Source organism: Hypanus sabinus, chromosome 13, assembly GCF_030144855.1.
Source record: "Hypanus sabinus isolate sHypSab1 chromosome 13, sHypSab1.hap1, whole genome shotgun sequence".
NCBI classification, from domain to species: domain Eukaryota; kingdom Metazoa; phylum Chordata; class Chondrichthyes; order Myliobatiformes; family Dasyatidae; genus Hypanus; species Hypanus sabinus.
This window is the reverse complement of record NC_082718.1, coordinates 46,779,526-46,794,954: the sequence shown is the minus strand read 5'-3', so window position 1 is coordinate 46,794,954 and position 15,429 is coordinate 46,779,526. Positions and strand designations below refer to the sequence as shown.

The window sequence follows — 15,429 nt, the reverse complement described above, 5'->3', positions numbered from 1 at the left end:
AGTTTATTATTTATCCACTGACAGAAAGCACAATAACATTGGTTACTATCTTTCATTCTGTAGGGATTCTTGTTTTATGGCTGTCTCTGTGAGTGTAAGAATTTCAGGTTATATATAGCATATATTTTCTGATATTAAAATGAACTACTTGTATCATTCAAGAACTGCTCACAGTAGATGTCTAAATATTTCCACAATAATCAAGCCAAAGCTGATAACAAGAAGTCACACTCACATCACAGAGGTCCTTGGTAGTTGAAGCAGATTTCTCTTGCCATCCCTAATGATACTCTAATGGTTGCATTTGTCTACCTGTTTGCTGGGTTATATTAATAGTTTGGAAAGTGTAGCTTTGTGGCAAGATTGCAGAACTTATCAAGAGGCAGCTACCTCACCCACATTTATTCTTGGTTGGCAGCAATTCCAGAAATCAAGAGCTATTGGTTTGGCCAACCAACCCCTTCTTCATCCTTCTCACTTAGTGCAATGGTAACATAGCAGTTAGCATAACATATTACAGCTTGTTGCATCAGAGCTCAACTCTAATGTTCTCTATAAAGAGTTTGTATGTACCTCCCCGAGAACAAGTGGGTTTCCTCTGCATGCTCCAATTTCCTCCCACTGTCCAAAGGTGTATCAGCTAGTAGGTCAATTGGTCATTGTAAATTGTCCTGTGATTAGACTAGGTTTTAATAGATAGGTTGCTGGATGGTGCAGGTCACTGGGCCGGAAGGGCCTATTCTGCACCAATTCAGTAAATGAATAAAAAATAAATATGGTTTAGCATTTTATGTGTTCAAGATATGTGAAATAAGCAAAATAGAACATAACTGGCCACTCCGAACTATGATGCTGCAGTGCCTAATTTCTATCAGATTGTCAGTACAGTTGGTCATTGGCAAGCCAAGATAGTGAGACGATAAAAGGTTTTCAGAAAATATTCAGTGGTCAAAGACAATACATTAAGAATACTCTCTACAATTTTACCTCAGTGGTTACGTTCATTACAGTCTTGAGGCATTGTATTTCTTGTGCCCTTTCATCAAGTTTATTTTGATACTTTCCCAAATGGAAGACCAAGGGAGATTAGGCTCAGAATTCAAAGACAATGTCCTTTTGTTGCACCTCATCCAGTGCAACTATAGAGGTCGCTCTGAAAAGTGAATAACCATTTCAAAGGACTTAATTCTTTCATCAGCTATCTGGAAACAATGATATTCAAATTCTGCAGCACATTTCAAAATTACAAGTCACACAAGGGGTTCTTAACAGAACAACTGTCCTTAAAATTGCAGGACATCTGATCTCCACAGTTTTCACATTATATATGGCTGGTTCACTGAATGCTGGGACAAATAATTAATTCTTAAAATGAGTGATCCAGAGAAAATTGTGTCCCATGAGTGTACAATGCAAATTGGATTTGTTTATCCTGAAAGCTACAAGCCATGAAATATCTCACTGAAAACTATCGATTATTGAAAGGCCTAGATAGAGTGGACGTGGAAAGGATGTTTCCCATTGTGAAGGATTCTACAACCAGAGGGCACAGCCTCAGAATAGAGGGACATCCCTTTAGAACAGAGATGAAGAGGAATGATAAACCTGTGGAATTCATTGCCACAGACAGCTGTAGAGGCCAAGTGATTGGGTATACTTAAAGCAGATGTTGTTAAGTTCTTGATTAGTAAGGATATCAAAGGCAACAGGGAGAAGACAGAAGAATAGAGTTGAGGGGGATAATAAATCAACCAGGACGGAATAGTGGAGCAGAATCTGTGGGCCGAATGGCCTAATTCTACTTTATGTTGTATGGTCTAAATGCCTGATTTCCCCAAACAAATGCATGCATGACCCTATCTGAACCACAATAACTCTCCATTGCTACAGCACTCTATGGTTTTCGCAGTCTGTTGGAGCTGAAGTAAAACTAGAATTGCTTGGATTTGCCTTGAACTACAGACTTAACAATAATATCTGGAAGTCCCAATTCTGGGAACAAAGTATATCTGTTGAGAGGCCTGGTCTGGGTGGGGTTAGTTGCCTATGAGCTAGTTGAGGCTTGTGTTGATTATGTTGCAGAAGTTATCAGGAGGACCAATCTATGGACAGCAAAAGTTGGAAATAGTTATACAACTCTGACTATTGATCAAAGAAGAATATTAATGTCAGAAATCAGGATCAGTTATTTGTGGGATAAATATTCTTGCTTTAGTGTGGTTATCCAGCTGTTAATTTGTGAGATTTTCAGTTGACGGCTGGTTCACAGTTGATAGCTTTTTCTATTTCTCTTCTAGCTTGTTTGAGGGCCTCACCAACCTGTCTACATTTCATATACTGATTATTAAGTCACTCAAATTAAATGTGACAGATAGTTTAGATGTGTAATGGACAATTTGTGCCTGCGATTCTGTGAAATGTGATATATGATATCTTTATACACAATTACACTCTTGATACATTTTAATTGCCAAGGTATTTGTAATTTATCTCATCTTTACTATTTACTATTTTATTGACTCCAAAGTCTTCAGCTACCATTCCCTTTCTTGTGTTGAATATTGCTTTGCTGCATTTTAATTCCTTGTGGCATGTCTCTATATCAAATCCGACACATGTGCAGATTTAATAACTTAATGACCAGAAATAAGTACAAAACTGGACATGAGGATTGACTAGCCAACTCAACTTGTGCACATCCATCATAATTTAAAAACTGTAAATGCTGGAAATGTAAAATAAAAATTGAAAATCCTGGAAATTCATAGCAAGTCAGACAGCATCTATGATGACAGAAACTGTTAACATTACAGAGCGATAACAGAGTCTAACCTGATTGAAACTTGAGGGACTGGTTTCTCTGCAGATGACTGCAGTGCTTTGAATCAGAAAATGAGGCGCTGTTTCTCAAGCCAACACTGCTTCATTGAAACAGTGTATATAGCCAAACACTTGGAGGTCGAAATATGCATAAAATGGAGGATTGAAGGGATAAGCAACAGAAAGCTTAGAGTCACCCTTGAGGATGGAATTGATGTGCTCTATAAAGCAGTTACACAATCTGAGTTTGGTTTCTCCAATAGTAAGGAGGTCGCATCATGAAGACTAAAGCAAAATACAAAATTGGAAGAGATGAGAAGGAATTTGCTGCTTCACTTGGGTGTATTTGTATCACAATATGGTCATGAAAGGGGAGTAGTAGAGATGGGGAAGTGAAGCCCAGTGGCACTGGGGGAATGGTCCCTTTGGAATGCCAAAAGGGGAATGAGAGACACAGATGGATCTGGCAGTGGCAGCAGCAGAAATTACAGTGGATAACTCAATGAACACAGTAGCTGAGGGGAAGGGGAAACATGTTCTTCTCTTTGCCAAAAGGAGATAAGGAGAGAGAAGTGGAAGGAATGGAGCAAACATGGTTAAGAGCCTATTCAATTATATTGGAGAGGAAACAAAAGTTGACAAAAAATAAAAGCATCTCATAAATGTGATGTGTAAGATGCCATTAACAGAACAGATATGACAGAGCTCCATAAAATAAGTGAATGGAAACAAGTCCCCACAAGAAGTAGACAAGATAACTTTGAGGGCCCCATAGATATGCAATGGATAATGGTCACAAACCTTACCATTAGTGCATCTGAATTCTCCGATGATGCAATACGTAGGTACAAACATCATCAGTTGACCTGCACACTGCAGTTAACACTTCTCTACAGAACTAACAGCTGGACAGCAGCATAATCCAATTGCTACATTAATTCCTGAATGACTTTGGAAATACTTGAAGGCAACATTCAACTGAACCTCGGAACACTTCACAACCATATAAATGAGCTAGTACACAATGTGCCAGGGAAGAAGTTGGGCCCAAAAAGGAACTTTCATGGAGAGCATCAGCATTAAATTAAAAAAGTACCGCATCTGTCTGTACAAAGAAAGATCCTGTCACTGCTTGTAAAGCGTTTGTATGTTCTCCCTGTGACTGCGCGAGTTTCCTCCCACAGTCCAAAGACAATCTGATTCCTAAGCTAAATGGTCATTGTAAATTGTCCCGTGAATAGGCTAGGGCAGGGGTCAGCAACCTTTACCACTGAAAGAGCCACTTGGACCCGTTTCCCACAGAAAAGAAAACACTGGGAGCCGCAAAACCCGTTTGACATTTAAAATGAAATAACACTGCATACAACGTTTTGTTTTGCCTTTATGCTATGTATAAACAAAGTATAATGTGTTGCATTTATGAATTTGATGAACTCCTGCAGAGAAAACAAAATTACATTTCTGCACGCAACAAAAACTTTTTGAACTCCGAAAAAAAGACGTTTGGTTGAAGGTTACTTTTAAGTAAAATACTCAACGTCTATTTGAGTCCTTCTTGTATTTATGAAAAATGCCAAACTTAAATTTGCCGCCAGCAGCAAACCAAAAATAACGTCAGCCAGCTGTCAACCTGAAAAATAAAAAGACTATTTCACTGAACAATGAAAACATATGAATATACGTAAAATAATAGGCAATTAAAATATTTATCATACTTGGTCAGGTTGACTCACACCTGACAATGCAGTCATATTCAGTAGGGATGGATCAATGCTTAGGGGAGTGACCGGGAAGGATAATGTGTTTTTTTCCTCTCTGAACTCACAGAAGCGTTTCCCAAACGATGTTTGCATTGCGATGATTGCAGAATGTAAATACTCCGAATTTATCATGTCGTGACCTTGTTTGAACTCTCTCAAATTGGGGAAGTGAGACAATGTGCCTTTCTGTAAATCTCTGGCAAGCACTGTCAACTTGCGCTCGAATGCCAAAACATCCCCCAACATGTGCAGGGCTGTACGTCCTTACCCCTGAAGAGCTGTGTTCAGCGTGTTCAGGTGCGCTGTCATGTCTACCATGAAGTGTAGCTTTTCCAGCCACTCTGGCTGTTCCAGCTCAGGAAAGGTGGACCCTTTGCTGCCCAGGAAAGTTTTCACTTCTTCCAGATACGCGACAAAGCGTTTCAGCACCTCCCCTCTGGACAGCCAGCGATAAAAACACGTTGTAGCAGTGTACTACACGCAGTCAGTAAACTGCAGTCAAAGATAGCTTTATTCGAACTAAACAGCCTTGCTTTTAAGCCTCCCTCAACCCGCCCCCCCATAAGCGCGGATGCTGCAAAAGACACGTACTCACAAACCCCCGTAGGCTATCTCCCTTAGCCTGAACGCTGGCTAATTGTGAGCCGGTTCGGATGTGTCAGGAAATGGGTCGCCACAACGTTTTATTTAGATTGTACAAGATCACCATAATCTTCAAATTTAGAATTACATTTCAAAAACTAACAAACTAACATAAAATACATTTTAATTAAATACTGACCAATTATTTCCCAAAGCAACAGGGAGCCGCAGCACAGACGTAAAAGAGCCACATGTGGCTCCGGAGCCGCGGGTTGCCGACCCCCGGGCTAGGGTATACATTGGGGGCGGGGGGGGGGGGAGGGGGTTACTGGGCCACAAAGCTTAAAGGGTTAATGCACTTGAGCAGAAAATCCAACAAAATGTCGTGGATTCAGCCCAGTACATCACAGGCAAAACCCTCTCAACCATTGAGCACATCTACATGAAATGCTGCTGCCATCAGGTAGAAGGTACAGGTGCCTCAGGACTCTCACCACCAGGTTCAAGAAGAGTTACTACCCCTCAACCATCAAATTCTTGAAGAAAAGGATATTGCTACACTCATTTCAGGACTCTTATCTCGTTATTGTATGCTCGTTATTTATTAATATTTATTTATATCTGTATTTGCAGTTTGTTTACAATTTATAGTTCCTGATACTTACGGTTACTGTTCTATAGATTTGCCAAGTATGCCCGCAGAAAAAGAATCTCAGGGTTGTAAGTGGCGACATATATGTACTCTGATAATAAATTTTACTTTGAACTTGGAGGGCCTATTCCGCACTGCACTCCAATATATAAATAAATAAAGGGTTACTCTAAGGTGGCTGAAAGACTTAAATAGAAAACTAGTATATTGCAAACATATCCCAAAGTGATTAGTGTAACTGAAGGTTGGTGAGTCATCTTATCCCAAGGCTTGCTAGCTTGCTGAAAGAACTAAAACTCAGAAACGGCAGAAGCTTAATCACAATGAAACCCTGCTGAAAAATCGTACAATATTAGCATAGTTCTTGATCTCTAGGCATTATCACCATTTATAGAAACGCTAATTATCTGCTAAAGAGTGGTATACAGTATGTACTATGTTTACATTTGCTACAAATACCCATGAGAATCTCTCTCACAGCACAGAGGATGTGATGACTCTGACTGGGACACCAATTGCTAGCAGTGAAAGTATATGTTTCATTTAAAAGTTTGATGAAAATCTGTCAATATCTAGAATGGATTAAAATCCCTTAAAGTACCTTTAGTTGTTAAGAACTAAGCATGTTCTGTCCTCAAAAATGTAAAGGTGTACATAAAGCCCCCACTTAATAATTTTTCTGTCAAAGTTTAAGTCAAGTTTATTGTCATAAGCACAGGTATACACAGGTGTAATGAAAAACTTATCTGCAACAGCATTTCAGTCAGTCTACTATAAGCAGCCCTCTCAAAATAAAAACAAATTATTCAATTATAGACCGATGATGTGGTCATAACTCTGCTCTAATTCCATCATACAAGTTTGCAGATGATGCCACCGTAGCCTTCTCTCAACTAACCATCAGTTACAGGTGTTACGTACCCTGTAACTGGGTCACTTACCAGAAAAGATAGAGAGGTCTGTTGGTCTGATGGTACTATTTTTAACAGTATTTATTGATAAAAATACACAAAAATGATATCAATGCAAACATACAGATAATATACGTCATCAATACTAAATCTACAAGCGCGGGTATAATAATAATCAATAAGAAATAGCTCTGTCGTTGTCTAGGGGATAATGTATTGTCCGATGGAAATATAAAAGTCACTCAAGTTCATTCAAGCTGCAGCTTTTTGGTTGGAGAGAAAGACGGAGGTTTAACTTGCCCATTCCTTTTATGATGTCAATCCTTCGAGAGTCGTTGGGGGCTGATTTCCCCTTTGTGGTTAGCTAAAGCCGTGCTTCCGTGGTAAAGGCCCACCAATTCCGAGGCAAATGGAAAAGGACGCACGTGGGCTTTTCCACCGGCTTTCGCTATTACGCTGTTACAGGAGTTCTAGCATTTCTTCTGGTGCATCTGAAGGGGCTGTTCCCCAGACCCTCTTTTATCCTGACTCACAGGGTCTCAGATGTCAATCAGGTTGGGATGATGCAATCCCTCCACCAACCCCCCCTCGGTTCATTGCCTGGGGGCTTCGATTCATCATACAGTATTCAATACACAATTCCGTCTCCAAGAGACAACAGCCGTTATCAATGGTTCTGCCTTTCGGAGGCCAGGACACATTCCAAACTCTTTGTGTATTCTGCACGTCTTTCTCTCATTTCCTGGGTCTCCTGACCTGACTTAATAGTGACCTTGCGATTCTCAAAAAGGAGGGGGCCACGGACGTAACACCCCCTTTCTTCAACGTGTTTTTTACCATCGGAAAAAAACGAAGTAATACAGAGTCTTACAGGATTTTAGAATCTAACACAATACCAAAGTTTTTTTTCTACAGAGTAATACAGTTATACATTCAATTCAGTATCTAGATGGTTACCGATTGCATTGTCACTTCCTTTAATACCTTAACATCTTGTACCTTACTAAAGTCTTGTAGCATCAGACTCCAATTTAGTAACCAACTATTTGTAGGTCTTATTTTTCTTCAGCAAACAAAAATTAAAGAGTTGTGATCTTAGCTTACGGGTATACTACAAAAGTTCATGCAAATACTAATCTTTCTGATGCTTTCAAACTTAACAAGCAGACTTCCATGGGGTTGCCTTTATTATTCACATGCTATGTCGAAATCCCGTAAAACCGGCTTTTGCTATTTAAAAATGGCGTCCCCATTAACCCTCGCCTCTTTTCCGGTTAATTCCCACGTGGGGAGCTTGGGCACCCTGGCGAAATAGGCTTTCGTCCACTCCTTCCATAGGAGTTATTTTATCAACAATGTGTCCCAAACTTAGACCATCTTCTGAATTTCCACCCAATTCTTTAATTTTACGCAAGTTGCTAGTTTTCTCTTCAGGACCCTTCAGGCTATTAGTTTTCAGTTCGAACTCTTTGTCCAAACAGCATTTCAAATTCTGCCTTTTCACACCACACTCTGGAAAAACAATAGCGTATGGGGCCCCGTTAACTTCCAATTCAACCTGTAATTGATTCGCAGGCTTTGCGGTACCACACCATTGTCTCTGCAGCTTGGTTGCTGCCTTTGATATCAATCCAGCCTTTAAATTTTCTTCATTCAATTTGGGAACTACATATTTCCCTTTTCCTTCAATAATAATATTCATCTCCCCAATTTTGATCTCCGCATTAACTTATAACACACCTTCGAGCACAAACACCTGGGAACTCTCACTTCCCACTATTACCAATGTTAACCCTTTCTTCCCTGAACCAAGTCTATTTGACCCACAAGGACTGCATTCCTTTTCAACTGAATCAAATACCTCAGACTTTTTCTGAGCTCCATTACTAGGTTCAGTACCATGTGTATCCACATCTTGGACACACTCAAACAGGACATTTGCCTCTTCCAGGCTTTCAATACCCGTACCCGGTCCAAATTCTAAATTCCCCTGATTCTCCCAGCTACTCTCTGGGCAACTCCCTTCCGGAGTAAACTCAACCCCACGGGCTGAAACAACCTCATCTGCCAACCCAGCAGACTTCTTCAAGGTAATGGCATCCTTTTCATCTCGGACTGCCCTCAGTTCATTATTGGGAACACCTTTCAACTTCTTCAAACAGTTCTTCCAAACCAGACAGATCATCCATGTCCAACTCTGGACCTTTTAACAGCTCTATCTGTTTCTCATCTTTATTTCCTGCCTCTAGAACTTTTCTCCTCGCTAAGGGCAGGTCTACCTCCTCTCCCTTACTCTCTTTCACTTTACCACCCTCTAAACCCTCATGGTACAGGCTCGGTAAAAACGTCTCGGCCAAATCGATACTGGCCTGATTTAAACTACTCTCTGACTCAGCTGCCTTTCTCGACATGCTACGAGTGACCATGCATGCAGGATAGATCTTGGAATCTAGGGGCGAAGCCTCAACACTCACAGGCTGTTTTGTCAGCGTCATTGCTGCCCAAACCTTACCACCGGCTACATCATTACGCAGAAGGACGTCCGCGTCAGTTCCCGGGAATTCTGATCGCACCCCCATTTCAACTGGTCCAGAGGCTAGCTCACAATTTATAATGACCCTATGCAAGGGCACTATTTCCGTCCCGTTGCCTATTCCTTTCACAGCTACCATTCCTGTCTTGCGACCAAAATCTAGTACCTTACTGCTGGTCAATGATAGTTCAGCCCCCGTGTCTCTCCAGATCCGCACTGGAACTGGTGTGTCACCCTCCCTCACAGACACGGTTCTGTTTGACATACAAGTCTCAGATCCTTCTCGTACTCTGTCTACCCGGGGCTCTCTTGTCGATTCACTGATTACCACGGCACATCCAATAGGGACTGCTGCTTTCCCTTTTCCTGTCTCTTTCCTCGGAGCAAAGCACCTAGATGCAACATGCCCCCCCTTTCCACAATTAAAACAGGTCAAGCCCAGAAATCTCTGGCCGTCTTGCCTTTCCCCCTCAATCTTACCACTAGCTCCCGGCGGGACCTCTGTCTCAGCAGGCGGGCTTTCTCGATCGTCCCCACGGTCTCTCTGGGAACTTTTATTCAAGGAAAACTTTGTCTTGTGGGTTAGGGCATATTCATCTGCGAACCTAGCAAATTCTGAGATGGACTTATTTGGCTTCTCATTCAAATACATCTGGATATCCTCCGAAACGCAACCTTTAAATTCCTCAATCAGAATTAACTCCTTGAGACGCCAATAATCCTCGTCCACTATTTCTGCTGTACACCAACGTTCCAAGAGCACACCCTTCTCATAGGCAAACTCGGTATACGTCTGATTCCATCCTTTCTTTAAATTTCTGAACTTTTGTCTATACGCTTCAGGTATTAACTCATAACTCCGGAGAATGGCTGCCTTTACTTTGTCATAACTCTCCTCCTCTTCCTCCTCCATGGACAACGCCGTATATGCTCATTGTGCCTTCCCTTTTAAGACACTTTGTAACAACGCCACCCACTGCTCTTTGGGCCACTTCTGATTCACTGCCACCTTTTCAAAAAGCAAGAAATAACTATAAATATCCGTCTCCTCGAATGGAGGTACTAACCTCAACTCCCGACTAACATTAAACCGCTCCTCTCGGTCTGACCCTTGATCTCTCCGCCCTTGCCTTAACTTCTCCATCTCCAAGTCATGTTTCCTCTGTTTCTCTGCCTCCCCATACTCTCTCTCCTTCTCGGCTCTCTCCTTCTCTTTCTCAGCTGCTTCCAGCTGTTTTAACTTAATTGCATGCTTCAACCTTAATTTCTCCAACTCTAACTGAGCCATCCCACTAGCTGGTACCTTTTCAGGGATATTCTCCAATACCTCAGCTGCAAACACATTCTTCCCAATATAATACTGAGTTATTGCCCTTTGCACCTCCCACTTTTTCATGGACAACCTCACCTCTGCGAGGTTTAGCCCTTTCGCCAGATTTATTAAGTCCGATTTGGTGGCTGCCTCTAGCACCTCTAGAGTCGGGTTTTCTATAAATTCACCCATGTCCATCTTTGCTGGTTTCCCGTCTGGCCACCCGCGTAACCAGATCCAAGTTTGGACTTACAAGCCCGATTCACTGGCCTCCCAATTTGGTGTCAAATCTCGAAACGAGAACCCCAACTGTTACGTACCCCGTAACTGGGTCACTTACCAGCAAAGATAGAGGTCCGTTGAAGTCTGACGGTACTATTTTTAACAGTATTTATTGATAAAAATACACAAAAATAACATCAATGCAAACATACAGATAATATACGTTGTCAATACTAAATCTAAAAGCGCGGGTATAATAGTAATCAATAAGAAATAGCTCTATTGTTGTCTAGGGGATAATGTACTGTCCGATGGAAATATAAAAGTCTCTCAAGTTCATTCAAGCTGCAGCTTTTGGTTGGAGGGGGCCACGGACGTAACACAGGAAGGAAATACAGAGCTTAGTGTCATAACAATAACCTTTCCATCAGTGCCAGCAAAACAAGGGAGGTGGACGGTAGGTGGTGCACAATCTCTTGTCTTCATCTATGCCAATGAAATTGAGATAGTTAAGAGCTTTGAGTTCCTGAGAGTGAACATCACCACAAGCCTCTCCTGATTCAACCAAGTTGATGCCATGGCCAAAAAAGCTCAGCAGCCTAAAGAAACTTGGCACATTCCCATCAGCTCTTTGACACACCATAGAAAGTATCTATTTTGATGCATGTCTGCTTGGTATGGCACCTGCTCTGCCTGTGATCACAAGAGACTGCAGAGAGTTGTGGACATCACAGAAACCAGCGTTCCGTCCATGCACTCTGTCTATACTTCTCACTGCCTTGATAAAGCAGTCAGCTTAATCAAAGGCCCCAACCACTCCAGACACCCGATTCCATTCTCTCTTCTCCTCTCTCTTTGGACAGATGACATGAAAGCTTTATAGCACATAGCAGCTTCTCAAGGAACCACTGTTACAAGACAATCACAGACATGGTTACAAGATTCCCTGATATGATAAGATGGTCTCTTGACTTTACGCCTTACTGTCTCCCTACACTACACTTCCTCTGTAGCTGTTGCACTTCAAATTCCATTCTGTTATGGTTTTGCACAATACACTGTGTAATGATTTGGTCTGTATGAAGAGTGATGTAAAAACAAACTGTTCACTGTATCTCAGTACATGTGGCAATAATAAACCAATTACAACTCCAAGGAAAAAGTACAATTGAGACAAAATAAAATCATGCTTAGTGCAATGTGATCAGAGGTCATTGTGTTACTAAGCTGTAGTGGTGATTTGTGCTTTGAATGTAAGATTTTCTAAACGTGGTTTCTCACAGCAGCAAAACGAACTCATCTCTTCTGCCGCTCATGTCGCACCAAACTTATCCACACACTTTTCTGAATGTCCGTGGAGGCTTGTTTTGGCCACAACGTCTAATCAAATAAATGCTGTTTTACATACTTAACATAGCAATATATTTTATGCAAACTTTTCAATCTCAAGCAGGAGTTGAATCAAATTGTAATGCTCTCGCTGTTAAACAATTGCTGTTCTAAGTTTATTATTCCCTTTTTGTCGGAGACACTAAATTAAGGAAGGCTGGATCAGCTTGAGACAAGGCCCCAAAACAATGACATTCATTCACACACAATGATCATATGAGGAGAAGTCCTGAAAGCACAACCATACATAAAGGCCAATCCATCAGGGGAACGGAAATCATGGATAAAGAATGCCAGTCATAAGTGAGACATCCAGAGTAGGTTGTGCACACGCAATAACACTTATACTTAAGACAAATTCATTTGTGCAAAAGATAGAAATATTGTTCCCTGTGAAAGAATTTCTAGGCCAATGATTTCAACATCATGGGCCAACAAAGCCGACTACCAATTCAGTTATCATATGGGGTTCAACTAAAACACTTCATAAATGCACTAATCATTTTTACGCAGTATAGGCAGTCTTTTACTTACACAAGAGGCTTTTCTAGCCTGCTTCCCTGCGAACCCACGATCTCTCCCAACGTGCAGAATGCTTGACCCAGGAAGTCCTGAAATTGATAACAAAAAATAATAAATTCAAGACAAGTGCAATTTAAAACTTTATTGATTAAAGAATCAATTGTAACTGTGGAATGAGAAATCAATTCAAGCAAGGTTCCTCCCCCCCACCCCACACACAGCCCCAAGCTTGAATAAGAAAAGCAATTACATGGAGTTTTGCCTAGGATATCCTGATTCCCACCTCAACATTTGCCAACAGAATGGCTAGAGAAGAGGAAATTGCCATTATTGATTACTGTAGAAACTTTTCCCTCCACCAACTCTGGCTGCTGTTAAAATGGAATATTAAAAATTCCTTTAAGGATTTCAGACATAGATTTCTTATGAAACAAATTGCAAAGTTAATCAATTCAGAGAATTACCTATACATATATTAAATAGATATGCATTAAAATGCTTACATTTTAATACTTATTAAAACACAAGTAATCTAACCAATGGTTCTGAATGGATTGCTGTATAATCCACTCAAGAAATGGCTTAAACGCAACTGGCTGACAATACTCCTCCTCCACAACTTGACAGAGGGAAACCTCAATGAATCCAGCACAGAATGACAGCTCCCAACACAGTGGGAATATGCAAGGAATGTGTACTCAAATTTACAGGTCCGAAAATCACAGTAAATTCACAGATTCACTAATGTAAAGGGAACGGCAAATAAATAGAAGGGAGATCATGATATTTCTGTTCCCATTGAAATCATACTTACTGATAAAAATATTTTTAAAGTAAGATGTAGATGTAGTTGCTTTTTTTAAAAAAATAGAATGGGGAGAAAACTATGGAGAACAAGTTTGCTGGAGAATTCAGGAAGTGTTGAGGACCCAGAAGACCCTGCCCCACACTTAATGATTCAGAATCAGTTTCTTGCCCTACACCATCAAATTTATGAACAGTCCATGAACACTACCTTATTATTCCTTTTTTTTACAATATTCATTTTTGTGATTTTAGTGAATGTTATGTCTTTGCACTGTACTGCTGCAATACAACAGATTTTATGTCATGTTAGCCAATGATAATCAGTCTGATTGTGTACACAGGAACCTCAGTGTACATGTCCATTGATCTCTGAAAGCAGCAGCACTGAAGGATAAGTCAATAGGGCAGCAATAAATGGTGATCACGTCATAGAAAGGATGTGACTGCACTGGAGAGAACACAAAGGAGATTCACTGGAATATTGTTCGATAAAATATTTTGGTCATTAGTCTGGATAGACTGTGTTTGTTATCCTTGGAGCGGAGAAGGCAGAGAGGGTAGTTCACCAAGTTAAACAAAATTATGGCTGGAAATGATAGGGTGGACGGTGAGAAACATTACCCTAGCAGAGGTGTCTATAACTAGAGGGCACAGATTTAAGGCTACCGGTAGGCTATATAGAGGAATAATTTCAGGAATAATCCCTTTCACCAGAGGTTTTAGAAATCTAGAACACATCCTGAGGGAGTGGTCTCACAACATTAAGCATCTACAAGAGGGCATGAAACAACGGCGAGTGCTGCAAAATGGAATCAGTACAGATAAATACCTGATGACCAGCATGGACACTATGAGCTGAAGGGTTTGCTTTCTGCATTCAAAAGTCATCATCACTTGGTGAAAAACAGATGCCAGGAATTCTCCAAACCAATTAATAACCAATATAAACCAAAATAAAACATTCCGTCTGGTTTCTCTCTTCCCAGCCTCTAACCTTGCAATATACAGCCTTAAGTAGGGTCAGCAAAATTCAATTTTTTGTTTTCTGTTTACTTCAATTTCAATTTGCAGCACAGGCTAAAGTTAGGGGTGTGAAGCAAGTATTGACTGTATACTATAATGTTCTATGAAGTGATTAAATGAATGTTTGCAATAAAAAAAAACTAAATATGCACAAGTCAACAGAATAAATCTAACTCAACACACACAAAATGCTGGAGAACTCAAAAGGTCAGGCAGCATCCATGGAGGGAAATAAGCAGTCGACATTTTGGACTGAAACCATTCATCACGTCTGGAATGGAAGGGGGTAGAAGTCAGGATAAAATATTAGGGGGAGAAGGAGGATAAGTTGGCAGGTGAAAGGTGAATCCAGGCGAGGAGGGTGTGGGGGGGGGGGGAAGGAATGATCTGAAAATCAGGTAAGTGATAAGTGGGAAGGGCAAAAGGCTGAAGGAGGAATCCAGTGGTGATGGGCAGGTCGGGAAGGCAGGGAAGGGGAATGTGCCACCAGAATAAAGGGAAATTGTGAGGGAGGAGGTAAACACCAATGGGATTGGTTTCTAAAAGTTATACAAATCAATGCTGATGCCGTCAGGTTGAAGACCACAAAGAGAGAATGTGAGGCGTTGTTCCTCCACTTTACAACAAGCTTCAATGTGACAGTAAGAGGAGGCTGTGGATGGATACATCAGTGTGGGAATCAGAAGTGGAATTAGAATGACTAGCCACAGGGAGATCCTGGCTACTGTGGCAAAAGGAGGAAAGGTACTCCTCGATAAAGCAATGTCTTCATAATAGATCTTACTTTGTTCAAATAATTGTATTTGACTATCTTACATTCTGCAAAATAGATAAAATCTTAGGCTAAGTGCTCCACTTTAAAATGTTATCCAATAGTATATTAGTGAATTTTAAAT

At 40.8% G+C, this 15,429-nt stretch overlaps 1 protein-coding gene across 3 annotated transcripts in view; it reads right to left on the bottom strand.

The window, feature by feature from the left end:
* The window catches only part of LOC132403834 (copine-8), a 336,023-nt gene that overhangs the window by 194,232 nt on the left and 126,362 nt on the right, over nt 1-15,429 (bottom strand). For all 3 annotated transcript variants that reach the window (XR_009515366.1, XM_059987560.1, XM_059987561.1), the window contains one exon: nt 12,716-12,792. Coding sequence is in view for 2 of the 3 variants with exons in the window: in XM_059987560.1 (XP_059843543.1) it covers nt 12,716-12,792 (77 nt within the window). In the remaining variant the exon portion in view is untranslated. The remainder of the gene's footprint in view (nt 1-12,715; nt 12,793-15,429) is intronic.